Genomic DNA, 14,504 nt, shown 5'->3' with positions numbered 1-14,504 from the left:
AATATTTAACAATAATACAATCAGCATCTTAAGAACTATTTCTACAAATTATGCTGAACAAACCAGCAGTCCTACTGATCCCAATCAAGATACTTGGTGAATCTAATCTTGCTGATCAGGATCAGCAGGATCAGCAGGATCAGCAGGATCTGGCAAATCTTCTATGGAATTTTCTTGGGAAACATCTTCATTGATATGTTGCTGATTATCTGATAGTTAAGAACTATTTCTACAAATTATGCTGAACAAACCAGCAGTCCTACTGATCCCAATCAAGATACTTTGTGACTTTGAATCTAATCTTGCTGATCAGTATCAGCAGGATCAGCAGAATCAGCAGGATCTGGCAAATCTTCTATGGAATTTTCTTGGGAAACATCATCATCGATATGTTGCTGATTATCTGATACTTTTCCCAATGGCTGGTGGTAACCAGATTGCTGGTAACCAGGTTGCTGGTAATCGGGATATTGATAACCAGGTTGTTGGTAACCTGGTTGCTGATAACCAGGTTGCTGATAACCACCTGGTTGCATCTCAGGATAATGTGGTTGCTGATAACCATAAGACGGATAACCGGGTTGCTGTAGAGGCACCATCGGGTAACCCTCTGAATGCTGGTAATTCGGATAATAAGGCTGGTATGGTAGAAAAGGTCCAGGCAAAACTGCTTCTGGTTCTTCGACTTGAATATAATTGTGGGAGCATCCTGGTGTCAGATCAGCTAAAGCAGCTGACAGCAAAAGATATTTGCCGAATTCGTAGCTGTAGCACAAAACTTTGCCGAATTCATATATGAATTGGGCGAGGGCGTCGGTTTGATGCTAGAAGGAGAAAAAATTATATAAATTAGTAAGTGAAAATGCTGAACCGATTTTGATAATTCAAATGATTCGTGCTGACCAGCTGAATCGTGTCTCAATAATTGTTTTTTGGGAAACAAAATATACTATAAGACTCAAAGCACAAAACTTTTCCCAGTTCATATAAGGTTGTCAAATATCTCCCTTCCGCCTTTTTGTATTATAAACCAAGAGCAAAAAAGCGGAAGGTAGATATTTGACAACCTAATATATGAATTGGGCGAGGGCGTCGGTTTGATGCTAGAAGGAAAAAAAATGATATAAATTAGTAAGTGAAATTGCTGAACCGATTTTGATTATTCAACTGATTCGTGCTGATCATCTAAATTGTTTCTCGGTTATTAACTTCCCGTAGGGTAAGTTATTGTAATGGGCCGAAAATCGGAATTGAAAATTTTTACATTTCTCGACGTTTTGAAGGTTTCTAAACATTTTGGCATACCTCAGAAAAAATGGATGCGTTTGTGTGTGTGTAGGTATGTATGGATACAAATTTCCAGTCACGTTTTCGGGCGCACGGATCAACTGATTTGAATGGTTCAAAAAACATTCGATTCCTATTGATAGGGAAAAGAACTGATTAGTTTTTTACAAAGGCAGGTCCAGCCGTTTCGGAGATACGGAGCAAAGAATGCAGAAAATAGACATCGACTTTTTGAGAGAACGGAGTATCCGATTTGAATGATCTAAAAAACATTCAATTAGTAATGATTGGGAGAAGTGTTTATTAGTTTTTGGCAAAGGCAGGCCCAGCCATTTCGAAGATACGGAGCTAAATATGTAAAAAATGGCAGTTTTTGAGAGAACTGAGCGTCCGATTTAAATGATTCAAAGAACTTTCTGCTTGTCTTAACAAAATAATTGATTTTGGAAAAAAAAATTTTGTTTCAACTTTCTTTTTTTTTTTTTTAATTTTTTGTATATCGAAAATAATTCAGATTTTATTTTTAATTCTGACTATAGTTTTAATGTACTTTAAACAAATAATTTCAACATTGCAATTCAGTTTATATAATTCTTATAAATATTAGACAATGTTACAATATTTATAATAATCTATTTGAAAACATTCAGTATTCCTCGAACATTTTGTTACGGTACGGGAAGTTCCAGCAATTTGCCTTAAGGCACGATGCCATAATTGCCTCAAGACAGAATTCCACTTACAGCTAGTTAATTGCTGGAACTTTCCGTACCGTAATGAAATATCCGAGAAATTTTAAACGTTTTTCAAATCTATTATTACAAATACTGTAACTTTCATTATTTTTACTATCTTGTTTGTTATATCCGAGCAAAATCAAATGTAAATCATAAATAAATTAATTTATCTCCAGAATATTAACAATCGTAATTTCATTTCGAATTCAATTTAAAAAAATACAAATAGTTGCCTTAATTTACACAAAATTGAAAAAGTGCTCCCGTATAGTCACAGTCTAAACGCATTTGAAAATAATTCTGTGCGACATTTTCACTCATACTGTGCTTAGCTTGACGACATTTTCACATTTTTCAATAGTCTCCAATTTTTGTAAAACTATTGAAAAATTGAAAAATGTGAAAATGCCGCGAAAGCTTAGCACAGTATAAGTGAAAATGTCCCACAGAATTATTTGCAAATGCGTTTAGACTGTGACTATACGGGAGCACTTTTTCGAATTTGTGTAAATTAGGCAACTATTTTTTTGTTATTGAATTTGAAATGAAATGACGATTGTTAATGTTTTGGAGATAAATTGATTTATGATTTATGATTTACATTTGATTTGCTCAGATATAACAAGATAGCAAAAATAATTAAAGTTACAGTATTTGTAAGAATATATAATATATACGGAAAGTTCCAGCAATTTGTCTTAAGGCACGATGCCATACACCACTAGTTTCCAAAAATCCGACGTTCATTCTGATTTTTTTTTTTTTGTTTTCTTATAAATTGCAATCTGTCTATATAGAAAAACATTTAGTAATTAAATCCAACTAAAAATTTGATATATATGAATGTGTGTGTATGTTTGTCTATTTTTAATATTTTAACGACTTTCTGAAAACAGCTGAACCGATTTTAAACATTTATCGAGTTCGATGGAACTCGATTTTTCATAAATACTTCTAAATTTTATTAAAATTGAATAGCATCGGAAACTTAGATTTAATCGCAATTTTAATTAATCTCAAAAAAATAAAGATATTCGATAAATTTGGTAAATTTTTGATAAAAACTGAGAATTTACGATTCAGTGAATTAGAACTAAATTCGTTAGTAGCAGTATATTAAGTTGATAACACAATTACTTAGTATAACTAAATTAGAAGTGTAATTAAAAATTTAACAAAAATTGAAAACAATTTAAGTTCACACAACAAGTTAAGTTAAAAAGTTCCAGATTTTAATTTACAATTTCTATTTTCATTATTCATAATTTTTAATTTGAATTTGTAAGTACTTGGCTTTAATATATTTTTATAGCCATATTTCAATTTATTACTAAAATAAAATATTCAAATTTTTATACCTACCTGCAAAAGCGAAAACACAATAACAAATAATATAAATTTAACATTTTTGCATTTCATTTCAACAAAACTAAAGTTTTTTTTTAAAAATTGGATGCAATTTATTTAAAAAAGAAACTTTACGACTGTTTTAAATATTGTGCGACTAAAATTTCGCCGTGTGCAATTATTTATTTATTGCAAATAAATTTTCTATACAGTTCCATGTAATAAATGTTTCTTTACGGTTTATTTGATACGGAACTCTAGATTTTAAGTAATTGGCGAATTTTATATATATATATATATATATATATATATATACTGGCCTACTTTTATATATATTAGTTATTATATTTTCATATTTATTAATTGTAAAACAGTAACTTGCCTCAAGGCAAATCTCGAACAACATTTTGCATGTGACATATCAATGAATAGGTCTTAAAGAGACCAATACGATTTTAGTATTTGTTTTTACTTATACTATAATAGTTAATATTTATTACTATTTGACACTTTGATACTATTCATAATTAATGCTAACAATTTTCGTTGAGCAAATGTACTTCATATAATTTATTAAGAAAAAAACTTAAAATTTAAATTAAACCAAAATGATTTTGATTGACTAGTCTATAATAAGGGCTAACAATGTAAAATTGTATCGTTTTCTCACTCACTCGCTCGTTAGTAACGTATCTTTTATCTCTTTCTCTCTCACAATAATGTTACTACTAAAAATAATAGTGTGCAACTTGCCTCAAGGCAAATCTCGAACACTATTTTGCATGTGACATATCATTGAAAAGGGCTCGAAGAGAAGAATACGAATTTAGTATTTGTTTTTGTTTATACTATAACAGTTAAAAGTTGATACTAAAAAAGGAAATAATGTCACTACTTAACTGTGCAACTTGACACTAGAACAAATCTCGAACAACTTTTATCGTGTGGCATATTACTGAAAAGGGCTCGAAGAGATGAATACGAATTTAGTATTTGTTTTCATAACAAATCCAATAACTAGTTATAAGTAATTGTTACAGTATAAACAAAAATAATTACTAGATTCGTATTCTACTCTTCGAGCCCTTTTCAATGATATGTTACATGCAAAATAGTGTTCGAGATTTGCCTTCAGGCAAGTTGCTATTTCGATTACAAGAGAAGATTCTAGAAAATTAATTGACAGACTGGAAGACGAAAATGGGACTCTGCTGACGAGCTAAATTAATGATTTTAAAGTAGCCATTAGAATTTAAAAAAAGGACTCTACCGGCTAGTAAATAGAGCCAAAACGTGTGAAAAGAGGAAGGACTCTACTGACGAGCAAACTAAATATAGCAATCTATAAAAAAAAATGAATTCTATTGACTAAAAAAATAAAGAGTAATCTAGATAATAAGAAAAATACTCTACTCTGCGAACAAATCAGTTCAGAAAAAAATCTGTGGACATTAAATAAATTACAATAAAATCAATTTGCTTGTCACTAGAGTCATTTTTTTGAAGAAACCTATATTTAGTTTGCTTGTCAGTAGAGTACTTTTGATGATAAAATTTGGATTCAGTTTGTATGTCAGTAGAGTTTTTTTGAGAAACTTAAAATCAATTTACATGTTAGTAAAGTCTTTTAGTTAAAATTCAGATTTAATTTGCTCGTCAGTAAAGTCCTTTTTTTAATGAAATCTAAAATCAATGGCTGGTTTGTAAAGTTCTCTTTGAAAATCTAGAATCAAATTGTTTGGCAGTAGAGTCCTTTTTTGAAGAAACCTAATATTTAGTTGATGAAATTGGGATTCAGTTTGGTTGTCAGTAGAGTCTTTATCGAAAGCTTAAAATCAGTTTAATTGTTAGAAGAGTCTTTTTTGTTAAAATCTATATTTAGTTTGCTCGTCAGTAGAGTCCTTTAAATCAATGGCTATTCTACAAAGTTCTATTTAAAAATTTGGAATCTTGACTTTTTTTAAAAAATCTGTATTCAGAATGCTTATCAGTAGAGTTCTTTTTATGATGAAATTTTGATTCAGTCAGTAGAGTCTTTTTGAGAAATTTAAAATCAGTTTACATGTTCATAGTCTTTTAGTTAAGTCATATTTAATTTGCTCGTCAGTAGAGTCCTTTTCTAAATCTAAAATCTAAAATCAATGGCTGGTTTGTAAAGTTCTCTTTGAAAATCTAGAATAAATTTGGTTGTCAGTAGAGTTCTTTTTATGAGAAACTTAAAATCAGTTTACTTCATATTCACACAAATTTGAATAGTGTTCTTTTATGATTTTTAAAACTTTTTTCAAAATATTTCTCTCACCATTTGCCCTAGTTTTACTTTCAATTTCAACGTTATAGTTTATACTTTGTACTTCTCGAATGAAATTCACGCACAAATGAAAAGAAATAAGTCTAAATAAAATATATAAACTATAAGCACAATTTGTGTCAGCCTGAAGCGATTTGCAATGTTTAAAATTGCAACACGATTAAATTAGTCAAAATAATAGCAATCAATTGAAGCCAATTAGAAATCAAGCAAAGATAATAAACCATTATATATGTATCTAAAATTAATTAAAACTACATAATTAAAATTCATTGAAAATAAATTAAGTATATAACTGTTCTAAAAATAAAAACAATACAAACCAATGTTAGTAAAAAGACAAGAATTATCAGCACACCAGGAACAGATTTTTATTGACTAATTGCACATTCATTAACATTATCGATATTTTTTACAACAATAACAGTATCTGCTGAATTCAAATCACTCTCCTTTAAAGTCTTACTCTCATCAGATAAATCTAATGCTTTAGGCGGAATATTTGAAATCTCCTAAAATATGCTGTCCTTCTCTTGATTTGACTTTTCACACGTAATTAGACATCTTCACGTTTTGGCTAGTTACCAATAACTTTAAATTATATTAAAAATTTGAGGTTAATGTTAACTGTTCAAGATCATATTCAAGTAGATATATACAAACCAATATCCTCTTGGGTTATCGGATATTACACTTTATATTTTTTAAAAAAAAAAAACAATTTGTCACAAATAATTCACAACTCAATCAATATTTATTACATATAATATTCAACAGTGATGTTACTGAACAAGAATACAATACATGGTCATTTTCCTTACCCTCAGATAAGCACATTGTTTGTAGCCAGTGGTTTAAAGATCTTGCCCACAAATCCAAAAATCACCATGCTGATGGCGAGACAAGTCGCTTCAATATACAATTTGTGATCGTGATCAAGTCCCTCAATACGAAAAACACTGTCAACAAACATTTCGCCCCAAGAGTCCATCGCAAGTTGCAAAGCCACGACCAGCACTTTGCAGGAACGTGGTGCCTCGGTGTACCTAAACTGCTCAAATGTAAGACTAAAGTAAATTTCTCCAAAAATCAGCAAAGCGCTCTGCGGCAACATCCATGATATATGGACAACGTTGGGTTCTGTGATCTCGTAAAAGTCGGCAGTGTTGCCAGATATTGTTGCCAAGTAAACACCGCCCTGGTACATGTCGAACTTCTTGATGCTGATACCGTTCAGAATCAGCTCATACTTTTCCACAACAACTTGTTTCAACCTGGTGCCATCGGTTACAACCGGTTCGCCGGCAATAAAAGTTGGTGTTGGAGTCATTGCCACTTCCACTCCTTTAGAATCCTTCAAAATGACACTGTCCATCAATCTGGCACCGGCGACTGTGATAATAGGTTCGCCAGCTTCAGATTTTTCCAGTCTTTGTTCGTAGGATATGATAACAGCCTGTCCGTCTTCATTTTTCAGCAATATCGATACAGATGTACCGGCTTCGGCGTTTATTGTTTTGCTTGCAGGTGCAAAACACGTTCCCTTCATAGAAATCGCTATTGACTGATAGGATGCCGAAGGGACGTGTTTATTTGTGTACATTCCACGAGGGCTCAGTACAAAAGTATGAGGATCAATACTCGATGCATCAATTGCAACCGGACAGTTGAATCCGTTAGTTATCCTTATCTGCACTTCTTCGCCACTCGGCAATTCTGGTAAATTTACCTTGATGCGTGTTTCTATGAACCCGGATATCCAAAAAGCGATTGCTACCATCATACCGCCGAATATCATTTTCCTAAAAGTTCTATCCATTTTGAACTTTACCAGCAACGGGTCCACAACGTACTGACAAAGAGGTAACATAACAGCAGCCAAAAGTGGATTTACTAGTTCAAAATGTTCTATTATAAAAGTGTACGATCCAAATTGCGTGTCCGTTCTACTTGCTTGAAACACCCATTCGTCTTGGTACATAAAGTAAACACCCTTATAAAGTGGTACACAGCAAAATATCATCATCATATTCAACACTGTTCTTATATCCAAAATAAGTTGTGCTTCATACTTTGGTTCAGCGTGATCTAACCAATTTGGTTTTGGGTTAGACTTTCTCTCCTTCAACCAATGGGTGAATCCGTACCACATACAACCAGCAATCAATTGAGCAATCCGGCGTGATGGTTTGGTAATGATAAAAAATCTGGATCCGGCTAGATAAACAGATAAAACTACAAACATAGTAATCAGACTGACACTAAATGTAAGCATGTAGCAATCCTGTTCGCCCAAGCAAGTAACGTGTGTTTTTAGAAAAGGTCCCAGAAAATTTCCGAAAAGTACCACCAAGTTGCGTATCACATAGGAATATCTGAAATACTTCATAAAGGCGTCGTTCTCTTCCGGAAGTTTGAACTGGTTTCCTTCAAATGCAGCTATAACTGTATTTGTAACAAACATGAACACAAAAGTGACTGCTAATCTGACAAAATACAATTCCTTGCCGATGTGTCGTACAACTGGCGCCGAGATGAATGTCAGTACAGAAGCACCTGCAATTGTTGCAACGCAATCTACAATGATGACGTGGAATTTATTGGGATAGTTTTCGGCCACCAACGAACCAAACAGGTACAACCAATACATAGTGGATCTGCGCCATCTGAATATAGAAGCTGTCTCACCTGTTGTGAATCCCAGTTTGTTCACCATGAAGGTTCTATGCACAGTATTTGTGACCATTAGTTGGAAAGCTGTTAATGATCTGGCAACAATCAGAAAATATGCCGCCGTCGGCATCTTACTTGGTCCCTGTTGGCCTTCCATTTTGTACAATTTCCCCTAACTACAAATTTAAGAAAGAATTCGCAATTTTCACTTAGATTTTTGACAATTGACTTCAATTCGATGTCAGTCCCCGTTCGACTAGGAGCTCTCTTTTGTTTTGCATTAATGCTGAAACGTCATTGACGCAATTGGTCGCGATGTCAGATGGCTCGAAGCGATCGGCCGCGAATAATAAATTGCAAAGTCGTGATGATATTTTTCAGCAAAGAAAAGTCTCTGTCCTAGGCAATATTAGAATACCCTGTGTTCATATAGACGTTTCTCTCTCCCGATATTTACGTTCAGAAGGGATACTTAAAGTGTCCTCCGCTCGACGTGATGGCGCTGCTTTTGGCATTCAAATTTGAAAACAAAGTTTAAAATTTCTCGAATATTTCATTACGGTACGGGAAGTTCCAGCAATTTGCGTTCAGGCACGATGCCATATATCACTAGTTGTATTAGATCTTACTGAAGGTCAAATCCGGTTTTTTATTGTTGTTTGGTTGATTGAATTTTGAAGGACCAATTTGTTGTAAATGACTTTGATTATAACTTTATGTATTTATTTTATAATAATTACAAATTATAATTGTATTTACAATAATTTCAATATTTTCAAATATTGTAATTATTGATTTTTTATGTGATTTGGTATTTATTGCTTTATTTTAACTTCCCGTAGGGCAAGTAATCGCAAAAAAATCAAAAATGAAATTTTTTATATATCTTTACATTTCAGAGGTTTCTGAACATTTTGGCATACCTTAGAAAAAATGGATGTATGTGTGTGTGTGTGTGTGTGTGTGTATGTATGTATGTATGTATGTATGTATGTATGTATGTATGTCGTGTGTGTATGTATGTACGGATACAAATTTTCGTCGAGGATTTCGAAAACACGGATTAACCGATTTGAAAAATTCAAAAAACATTTCACTTGTATTGACAAGATGAAGAATCGCTAAAATTTTCATGAAGGTAGGTCTAGCGGTTTCGAAGATATGGAGGAAAAAGTAAAAAAATGAGCCAATTGGTGGTGAAAAATGATCATTAGACATATGCACATCAAATTATCAGATATTTTATAGAGATTTTAACAATAAGTATACATTTTGTTAACATTCCTATGGGTTCCGTACCAATGCTTATGCGTTAGACAGCGACGCGGCGCTTACGCGCTTTATATTTTGTCCCTATGCAGTTAAAGCAGTACGATTGCTTTGAGAAAAAAGTTCAGATCTTCCCCAATATGTCAAAATAAAGAAAAAATTTTTTCTTCAAGAAAAAAAATTTTTTTTTTTAATTTTTGTTTCAAAAAAAAGTAATTTTTTGTCAAATTTATAGTATCTCAAAAATCTAATTTTTTCAAAGTAAATATTTTTCAGAAATGTTAATCGTTTTTAAAAAAATAATAATTATTGGTACGGGAAGTTCCAGCAATTTGCCTTAAGGCACGATGCCTTAATTGCCTTAAGACAGAATTCCACTTACAGCTAGTTTATCAATATAATTGCACGTTTTGATTTGGCGCGAACAGCATTTATGTCCTCCATATGAGTTTGAAGATGTTCTCTTCATATTGTCAAAGGGCTATGCATTTGAGAGCAATTCCTAATGAAATCTTTATTAACAAATATACAAACACAAACGAACAAGAATCGCCATTTTGTAAACTTACACAAAAATATCACTGACATTTCTTACAAATTTGCGACTACAATTGGGCCCCTAAGTAGCCCTTTTGAACGAGGATCTCGTTCTGAGATAAAAGGCCCTGGACTCTACCGACATTTGAACAGAACAAAAGGTATCCTACTAAATTACAAAGAGAGTCTACTAACAAATTAGAGATTATACTTAAAGGAACACTACTGACGAGCAAAGTCACAATCAGTCAAAAAAAGACTCAAAAGCGGTCAACAAGAAACTCTACTGACAAGCAAAAAGACTCTACTAGCAGACTTAAGAACTCTACTAACAGAAAATAAAACTTTAGTGACAGACAAAGAAACTCGACTGACAGGCAAAGGGACCTTACTAGTGTAGGACGCAAAGGACTCTACTAACGAGCAAAATCCAAATGATTCTGAAAGAGACTGTACTGACAAGCAATTTAAACATCATTCTGAAAAGGACTCTACTGACAAGCAAATGGACTCTAAAAACAAACAAAATTATATTTGCAATTTGCAAAATTATAGAAAATAACATTTCTAATGAATAACAACATTACTGATAAGACGAAATTTAAAACAGAAAAATGATTCTACTAACAAGCAAAATGCCTATTGGCAGACACGAAGACACAGAACAGAGGAAAAGGACTCTACTGACATATTAATTCATCACATTTTGCATGTGACATATCATTGAAAAGGGCTCGAAGAGTAGAATACGAATTTAGTACTTGTATTTAGTATTTTTTTATAATAAAACTAATATTCAATACAAATGAAATTAGTCAAACTACTAAAGTGGCAACTTGCCGATAGTCGAATCTCTATTATGTGACATATTTAAAACAGCTTGAACATATGAATACGAATTTAGTATTTGTATTGGTTTATACTATATTGGGTAAAAATTTATACTAATATTGATACTACTTAAAATAGTAATGTGCAACTTGCCTCAAGGCAAAACTAGAACACTATTTTTCATGTGACATATCGTTGAAAAGGGCTCGAAGAGATGAATACTAATTTGATATTTGTTTTTACTAATAATCAATACTAATCAATAATCAATACTAATTAATTTAGCGAAATTACTAAATTGGCAACTTGCCAAAAGTCGAATCTCAATTATCGTGTGACATATCATTGAAAAGGGCATGAAGAGATAAATACGGATTCAATATTTGATTTTGTTCATACTATAATGATCAAAAATTTATACTATCTAACATTTTGATAATTAATGCAACAATATTTATAAGCATATGTACTTCTTCAAGATTCGTTAGGGAAAACAAAAATAGACAGATAGTATCTTTAAATTTAAATTAAACCAAAATTAATTTAATTAACTAGTGCGTAAGGGCCAACAATGTGAAATTGTATCGTTTTCTCACTCACTCGCTCGTTAGTGACGCATCTTTTATCTCTTTTCCCCTCAAAATAATGTTACTACGTAAAATTATAAATGTGCAACTTGCCTCAAGGCAAATCTCGAACACTATTTTGCATGTGACATATCGTTGAAAAGGGCTCAAAGAGAAGAATACGAATTTAGTATTTATTTTTAGTTTTACTACAATAGTTCAAAATTTGTACTAATTGAGGTAATAATGTCACTACTTAATAAGCGAATGGCAATGTGCAACTTGCCTCAAGGCAAATCTCGAACACTATTTTGCATGTGACATATCATTGAAAAGGGCTTAAAGAGAGGAACATGAATTTAGTATATGTTTTCATTTATATTCCAAAAGAATTATATGGGTTTTCATTCGCGTTATTAATGTGTAAAATTATTATTTTTCAAGAATGTGATTCAATAATATATTATTGATAGTTGTACATTTATAGTCTAGCTGAAATAAAAAATAAATTATTTTTTCTTATTGAACTGTCTAAGAAGGGTTTTTTGCAAAGTTGCATAGTCTTAACTTAATAATAATACTATTATTATACTATTGTTATATTGCATACTGTTATTATACCATAGATATTAAAAAAAAAACATGTAAAATTTGTAGCATTGTTAAAAAAAATCTGTCTTATTAAAATTTCCCAGTATTTTTGAATGTTTTTCATATAAAGTATAAATAAAAACAAGCACTAAATTTGTATTCCTCTCTTCAAGCCCTTTTCATTGATATGTCACAGGCAACATAGTGTTCGAGATTCGCCTATTGGCAAGTTGCTGTTCTACTACATTCTAGGTTTAATAATTTGTGATTTTAAAATTTAAGTATAAGTAAAACTAATACATACTGAATTCGAATTCCTTTCTTAATGGATATGCCACATGTTTTGAGTTTTTCCTACTGGCAATATGAGATTCTGCATTCTAGTTCAGTCATAAATTCAATTTAAGAATTATCAACAATTAGTTTTGGTATAAAATATAAACAAAAGCGAGTACCAAATTCGTATTCCTCTCTTCAAGCCCTTTTTAATGATATGTCACATGCAAAATGGTGTTCGAGATTTGCCTTGAGGCAAGTTGCTATCTTACTTTGTCGCTCCGCTCCGTTGTGTATACGTCGCTCTCTTTCGCTCACTATGATTTTATAGCAATCCATCTCTTTTTCTCAACACGTAAAATCTATTATTGTTATTTATTATCTATATTGTTATTAATATATATTGTCTCACTTGTATGAAGAATTTGGTTGAAGTTCGAAATATTGCAATTAAAATACTTTTTATTTTTAGTTTTATTACTGATGCCATTATTTCTTGATAACGATTTTTTTAATTTCACAACCTGTCAAATTGGTTTGCTTGTCAGTACAGTCCTTTTTGGATTGATTTTTAATCTGCTAATCAGTAGAGTCCCTTTTAGACTTATTTTGATTTTAGCTGTCAGTAGAGTCCTTTCCAGACTAGTTTTCAGTAGTCAGTAGAGTTCTTTTTGGAGCTATTATCAGTTTGCTCGTCAGTAGAGTTTTTTAGATGGATTTTCAATTTGGTTTCGAAGTTCTTTGTCAGTCTAGGTTTTAGTTTGCTCGTCAGTAGAGTCCTTTTTAGATTGATTTCGAAGTTGTTCGTCAGTAGAGTCCTTTTTAGACTAAATATCAGTTTGCTCGTCAGAAGTCTTTTTCAGTTTAGGTTTTAGTTTGCTCGTCGGTAGAGTCCTTTCCAGGCTCATATTTAGTTTGCTCGTCAGTAGAGTCCTTTTTAGATTGATTTCAAAGTTGCTCGTCAATAGAGTCTCTTTTGGGCTAGTTTTTCGTTCGCTCGTTAGTAGAGTCCTGATAAACTAATTTTTAATTTGCTAGTCAGTAGAATTCTTTTTAGATTGATTCCGAAGTTGTTCGTCAATAGAGTTCTTTTCAGTCTAGGTTTTAGTTTGCTCGTCGCTAGAGTCCTTTCCAGGCTCATATTTAGTTTGCTCGTCAGTAGAGTCCTTTTTAGATTTATTGTGATGTTGCTTGTCAGTAGAGTCCTTTTTAGACTGATTTCCAAGTTGTTTAGAAGTAGGGTTTCTTTTAGATTGATTTTGATGTTGCTTGTCAGAAGAGCTCTTTTTAGATTGATTTTGATTTTGGCTGCCAGTAGAGTTCTTTTCAGACTCATTTGTAGTTTGCTCGTCAGTAGAGTCCTTTTTAGATTGACTTCGAAGGTGTTTGTCAAAAGATTCCCTTTTAGATTGGTTTCGAAGTTATTCGTCAGTAGAGTCCTTTTCAGACTGATTCTGATTGTGTTTGTCAGTAGAGTCCTTTCAGACTAGTGTTTAGTTCGTCATTAGAGTTTCTTTTTTACTAATTTTAAAGTTGCTTGTCAGTAAAGTCTTGATCGATTACCAGGGCTTATTATCTTAAAACAAAATCCTCGTTCAGAAGGGCTACTTAGGGGTCCATTTGTAGTCGCAAATTTGGCTCTAGTGAGCCGATGAAAAAGTATTATCAAATATTTTATATTAATTAGTAAGAAAGGTCAGTGTTATGTTTGGTGATGGTGATTTTTGTTCATTTGTGTTTGTACATTTGTTAATAAATATTTCATTAAGAATTGTTCTCAAATGCATAGCCCTTTGACAATATGAATAGAACAGCTTCAAACTCATGTAGAGGACTTAATTACTACGTAATGAAATGAAACATTAGTCACGTGTAATCATAATGCACATTAAGAAAAGAGGCCAGTTCTAGGAAATTATGTAAGCATTCAAGTATAAGCTTCTACAAGAAAGACATATTACACAAATAGAAATCTTCCAGCTGCTTAAATTTGGATTACGACTTCTCACCGATCTGAATAAACCTACTTATAATTAGAAGAAAATGAATTGCTTAATAATGACAAATTTTGCATGCGAT

At 32.1% G+C, this 14,504-nt stretch overlaps 1 protein-coding gene across 1 annotated transcript; it reads right to left on the bottom strand.

Annotated features, from left to right (window-relative positions):
- Positions 1-296: 296 nt before the first annotated feature.
- On the bottom strand, positions 297-8,512 carry LOC113378278 (peptide transporter family 1-like). The gene is made up of 2 exons (XM_026618804.1): positions 6,569-8,512; positions 297-824 (listed from the first exon to the last, which is right to left on the bottom strand). Exons 1-2 carry the CDS (start codon positions 8,510-8,512, stop codon positions 297-299), a joined length of 2,472 nt encoding a protein of 823 aa, XP_026474589.1.
- Between the last annotated feature and the right edge of the window lie 5,992 nt (positions 8,513-14,504).

The sequence above is a fragment of the Ctenocephalides felis genome, unplaced genomic scaffold, assembly GCF_003426905.1.
Source record: "Ctenocephalides felis isolate EL2017-DRISC unplaced genomic scaffold, ASM342690v1 CF-g0.4_SCAFFOLD_01886, whole genome shotgun sequence".
Taxonomy (NCBI): Eukaryota; Metazoa; Arthropoda; class Insecta; order Siphonaptera; family Pulicidae; genus Ctenocephalides; species Ctenocephalides felis.
The sequence above is the reverse complement of the archived record's forward strand: the minus strand, read 5'-3'. Positions and strand labels throughout refer to the sequence as shown.

Excerpts from the sequence above, each read along its gene's own strand:
- LOC113378278 (XM_026618804.1), bottom strand. The coding sequence starts at position 8,512 with ATGGAAGGCCAACAGGGACCAAGTAAGATGCCGACGGCGGCATATTTT. Across the intron at positions 825-6,568 it reads CTTGTCTCGCCATCAGCATG|CATCAAACCGACGCCCTCGC; the intron begins GTGATTTTTGGA and ends TTCTCCTTCTAG.